The sequence below is a fragment of the Gavialis gangeticus genome, unplaced genomic scaffold (assembly GCF_001723915.1).
Source record: "Gavialis gangeticus isolate Ggan-Ray unplaced genomic scaffold, GavGan_comp1, whole genome shotgun sequence".
Lineage (NCBI taxonomy): Eukaryota > Metazoa > Chordata > Crocodylia > Gavialidae > Gavialis > Gavialis gangeticus.
In genome coordinates, this window is record NW_017729022.1 from 134225918 (window position 1) to 134231796 (window position 5879).

At 44.5% G+C, this 5879-nt stretch overlaps 1 protein-coding gene across 2 annotated transcripts in view; it reads right to left on the minus strand.

The window, feature by feature from the left end:
• Positions 1-5879, minus strand: part of HAO1 (hydroxyacid oxidase 1) — a 66338-nt gene that overhangs the window by 12451 nt on the left and 48008 nt on the right. For both annotated transcript variants that reach the window (XM_019516213.1, XM_019516212.1), the window contains exon 5: positions 2791-2882. In XM_019516213.1, coding sequence (XP_019371758.1) covers positions 2791-2882 — 92 coding nt within the window. The remainder of the gene's footprint in view (positions 1-2790; positions 2883-5879) is intronic.

A 5879-nucleotide genomic window follows, 5' to 3' on the forward strand; every position in this document is an offset into this window, starting at 1 on the left:
ACCCGCAGCCCCCTCACCAGGTCATCTCCCGTGGCCAGCACTAGGTCCAACAAGGCGTCTCCCCTGGTGGGGCTGTGCACCTCCTGGGTTAGATGGAGGTCCTGCACACTGTCTAAAAACCTATGTGAGCGTTCAGACCTGGCTGACTGCTCTTCCCAGCAGATGTCTGGGAAGTTCAGGTCCCCCATGATTACCACATCCTTAGCCTTCACTACCTCTGTGAGCTGACTTAAGAATTCCTGGTCGAGCTCTTCCCCTTGGTTGGGAGGTCTGTAGGAGACCCCCACCATTGAGTCTCTTTCCCCTTGACTGCCTTGTATGCTAACCCAAAGCACTTCAGAGTGCCCCTCATCTGATTCTTTGTTAATTGACACGGATGGGTATTCCTCCTTAATATAGAGTGCCACGCCCCAACCTTTCCTTCCTATCCTGTCCCTCTTGTACAGCCTATAGCCTTTGATATTCACCGCCCAGTCATGCATTGAGTCCCGCCACGTTTCAGTGATCCCCACTATGTCCAGGTCATTATAGTAGCCTCCAGGCTTGTGTACAGGCACCTTTTGTTTTCAGAAAGTGCTAAACTGCTTTTAAGAGTCAGGCCCTTTTAAATTTGACACCTGGAAACTGAAGTAACCAAAATTACTAGACACAGGCCATGTACATGAAATGCTACTGTGCAGTAGTGAACTAATTGTGACATGATGCTACTGCACATTAGTGTCAGAAATAAAAATGTGCGGGATATATAGTCATTTAGTACTCAGTTATGCAAGTGCTAAATGACCATGTAGTAACAACTGTGCAGTCCGCCACTCATGTAGACATGGCCACAGTTGAAGACCTTGGCTTATGTCACTTTTGTAAATGGGAATCATGCACAAAAGTAATTGAGGAACTCTTGAAAATGTTGCTAGTATTTGCTGACATCAGCTTCTACAGAAACACTAGGTACCATGAACTAATAAACCTAAGTCACATGGTATTGTTTATTCCCCACTGGAGAGTTTTATGAGCTACATGGAGCAAATTTTTAATTTTACAGTCAGATATATACTGAGAAAAGTGCTTTCCACAAATAGTCATATAAGGCAATAAAGCCATTTTGACTGAATGTTTGCAAAAAGCAAATACTCAAAGGTCATAGTCATAATTGCATTTAATATTGGATTCAAACAAATATTCATAGAAACACTTTCTCACTATTTGTTCAGCTCCAATTACTGAAATTAGCTGGTTGAAATAGGTGCTGTGTTCTGGTTACAGTCTTACCTGATTTGCATAAAGGTTGCTCTTCCTTCCTTATAAGGGTAGGCCTCCTAGTGGGCCACCACTGCAGAATACCTTTCCACCAGCCCTTCCAATCACAAGTACTCTGTAGTCTTCCTGAAACACATGGCCAGGCTGGAGCCCAACACGGCATGATTCTTCACTGGGTTTAACATCTAGAAAGTCAGCTGTAATCATAACTTGGCTCCATATTCTAACTAGTTTGAGGGGGGGTTTCTGGAATACTAGCCAGTGTTATTGACAATGAGCAGGATCTGCAAGGATGAAAGGTGAAAATTGGCAGGACTTCTAGTGAAAAAGAAAATGAAAAGGCTCATACCAGAAGGCTTTGGGGAAGGAAGGGATGTTCTAGAGCAAATCCATTAAAGTAGAGCAGATCAAAGGTTTTCATGGAAAATAGGTGCTGTTGACAAATAATCTAGCCTTTTATCAGAACTGAAAATTATCCTATTTTTTTTTAAATTTTGACGTTCTTCATTAAAAACAAATATTTCAAAAAAAAGTTATGAGGCTCAAAATATTAATTTGCATGACCAGAAGCCAGTGAGCAAGGCACGCTCAGCAACAACCCTGCCCAAGAGCACCTGGGATGCAGCAGAGGCATACTCACTGGGGCCTGGGCAAGTTTCACAGCCTGTGGCTGAGCCTCTGTGCTGCCTTGGATATGACACTACCAGAAATCAAACTAGCTCAGGTATGTCTACATTAGCTTCAGTCACACCCTAAACTGCAGCATAGAGTCTCCTTAGTGTGAAAAGGTAGAAGGTTACTACAGACCATGTCTCATGAGCAGAGGAGAGAAGGAAGGAGTTTGCTACAGCTCAGTTCCCAAGGAAAAGAGAACTCACTGCCAGCAAATGGAGAGATCGGTGTTAATCTAGCTTCAGTTAGCTTGTCTCATCACAGTTCACCCAGCCAACACCACCACCTTCATTATTATATGTGACCCTGTCATACTATTGATTATGGATTCTGTGTTTCCAGAAGTCACTGGGCCATCTGGTCATGTGAAGTAAGGTGTGGAGGGTGTGAGCAACAGCTCCCTGTACAGCCCAAACTTTCAATTATCCATAGGATCTTGAATGCCCAGGGTTATCCTTACTGCTTTTACTGAGCTCTTAAATGATCTAACCAGAAACAGCTCCTTTGGATGACCTTACAAGGCCCTACATCCAGGGCAGGATGCCCAGGTAGCCAGAAGAGGCAGCTCACATGTAAATCCTTCTGTGGTTTTCGGTTTGATTTCTTAAAAGAAAAAGATCCACACACTACGCTCACCCTCACCAATGGGAGATGAGGGTTGCCTGGGAAAGAATGCAGGGATGTTCTGATTGCATCAGAAGAAACAGCTTACTGTAGTTTAAAAAAATACGGTGCACATATTTATACATTCCCCTCCAGTAAACACATGTGCAAATTAAAAAAAAGAAGCCAGAGCTGCAATTAAATATTAATGAACAGATTTCTGAGAAACATTATTAAGTGGTTTCCTTCAATACTCACAGTTGCAGGCACGCCATCCAGTTGGCGCGCACCATGGTTTGACACAAGGATCCCATTTACTCCATGCTTCACAGCTTCTTTAGCATCATCAGCTGCAAGAAACAATACTGGGCCTTTCAGGAATAGAAGATAATTAGGGCTGTCATTGCAGTAATTGTCACATCTGTGAAAATGTTCTCAAAGAATGAAAATCTATTCAGGACTTTGGCTTTTAAAAGTGGTGACTTGCAACAGGGTGTATAGAGTTAGTCATGGCCCCAGTCAAAACCAAAGTTCGTGTTGTTTCACCTGAAGCCAACTCAGGAGATCATTCTGTCCAATCTCCTGCTCCAGGCAGAATTGTCCCTGTCTAAAACCACTAACCTTCTCTTAAAAATTTCAGAAGATACAGATTTCACCACCTCTCTAGGATATCAGTTCCAAGACCTAATCCCCCTCATAGTTGGCAGTTCTTTGTAATATCCAACCTGAATTGCCTTTCATGCAAGTCCACTATACTCCTTGTCCTGTCGGTATTTGAAGGCCTTTATCCAATCTCTCCTCAGTTCTCTCTTCTCCATAAACATTGGAAAGGATAAACTTATAGCTTAGTTTGAGCAGTTATTGCCCTCCTCTGGCCGCCAGCCTGCCTTTTCCTCACTCTGATCTCCAATTTGCCATCAACAAGAAATCTCACTGCTGTGTGATGTTATATAGGCCAAAAGTATTAGTATGATTACAGTTATCATCCACACTTAATGTAAGAATTTTGCTATGGTCAGTGGGCTTTGGATTTATTACCAATCCTGCCAGAGGAAAAATAAAACCTTCTCTCACTTGCACACAAGCAGTCTCTGGGCCTCTCTACCCAGTGGATTGAACAAGCTCTATTGTTCCCATTCTGGGTGATTACAAATTTAGACATATGAATGCCAGCCTGGGAACTCTGATAAAATAATTTAAAAAGGGGTATGTTAAGAGGTTCGGTTGCGTTATTTAAAATGGGATATTAAGACCCCTCAGAAGGCAGTCAATTGACTTCATGGCTCATTCTAATCTACCTGATCCCTTCTAAACTCTAACTTCCTAGTGGTTGGATCACTAGATTGGGGCTTAAAACAGAATTCACTGAGCCATGTCAAATTCAGCTGCTAAAGGGCCTGCTTCTAGGCCTGCCAAGAAATGCTCCAACCTTGACAATGCTGAGCAGCTTTACACCAATCACATATAAGTTCTTGGAGGATTCATAAACTGGACATTCCTCCACCTATCTCCAGTAGCGTAACACGGGGTGGGCAAGCAGGACACATGCCCCGGGCATTGCTTAGGAGAGAAGGCACCTCTCACCCTCATATTTCCCCCCTCACCTTGCATTTCCCAGCTGCACATTGCAGTGGCTCAGGCAATATATGCCATGGAGTGCATCAATCTTAGTTTTGTAGAGCAGCAGTACAGTTCACTGCTGCTGGGGGGTGGAAATTGACCCCAGTTTTGCTGCCAAGATCAGCATGAGCTTCGGCAGCAAGAAATGGGGTGAAAGTTCCTCCCCAGTGGTAGTGAACTCCACTGCTCCTCTAGAGAACTACAACTCCCAGGACACCTTGCTCTCCATGACACACCACCTGGCTGCTGCTGGCTAGTGATGGAAGGGTGAGAGAGGGCTCTCCCAGGTACATTCTTCCCACATCACACCCCACCTATCTGGCCTACAAGATGTGAACCATTATCTCAGAACATGCCTCCTAGATTAGACCCCACACAAAAGACAGTGCAACCCCCCTTATCCAAGAGGTCAGTGGTTAGAACGCTCCTCCAAGGTGTGGGAGAAATGGGTTCAGTTCCCACCCTCAAAGAATGTGCCTAAGCCACCACTTACAAAACTGTTCAGGGAAGAGTACTCTTGGCCCCTCCTGGTGAAGCTGTTACACTCTCCATGGAATAATTAAATATTTACTGGGCTGGAGAGACCATATGCCACTCTAGCCCAGTGGCTAGGACAATTACCTGCTAAAGGGAATCCTGGCTTTCGAGCTCTGTCCCACTGAACGTTTCAATATTGTGCAACTGTGCAAGTCTGCAGGGGACCCTTTCAGGTGACTAATCTGTACTGCTATTAATACCCAGGCTATCTAGGGTAAAGCTGGATTGTGTGTACCAGTTTCAGCTGCAGTCACCACCTCTCCAATGCAGCCTAGACATAGGTCTTGTGTACACTAGACAACTTCTGCCACCAGAAGTGCTGTTGGTAGAACGCCTGGGTGGCTGCTGCTGTCTCCACTTCAGGGCAAAGGACACCCTGAGGAGGCACAGCTTTTACAGGGGTCACAGGAGGTGCATTCATGTCTACGTGCATCTTGTGCTATCTGCTGGGTGGTGGTGGAAGTTGAGTGTCAGTCAGAGAGCTACTGGGTCATAGTCTGAGATCAACAGAGTTGCACTGGAGGAGAGACAACAAAAGCATCATTGGCCTCTCTGTCTTCTCTTCTCTGCCTGTATCATGGGAGTGATGATAACCATTACTTACCCTGCAGGAATTATGTGAATCTTTGCTAACCAAAGTGGTGGTTCTGTCACTGCCATTAATGGATTTACCCTGGCTTCTGGGAAGATATTCCCACTTTTCGCCAGAGTGAATGAGACAGGAATCACATTCATTAAGTGCTACGCCTTGCAAATGTTTCCTAACCCAAAAGTGTCACTCCATTAAAAAAAAATGTTTAAAAATCTCTCTTCCCCCACTGCTTTGTGTGATGGGTGTGTAGGGTATAATATTGTAGGATCACAACCTCCTAGGGCCCAATCCTGAAAGTCAACTAGTATATCCAAGTCAGGATGACTGCAAGCCTCAGTCAGCACCTTCAAAGCAAAATGCAAAACTGTCTTCATAATACAGACTAGTCCCTGCTGACCCAGAGAAGGAGAGAACACACATATGGGTCTGCATACACTTCCTAATCTCAAGAGATGCTCACGTTGCACAATGAGGAGCTTGTGAGATGGGTGCATGAGAAGGGTGCATGAGCTTGTAAGATCCAACATGACAGAGACTGTCTTCAGCTCCCATTGAACTCAACTGCAATTGAAGGGCATTTAGCATCTCTGAAATGATT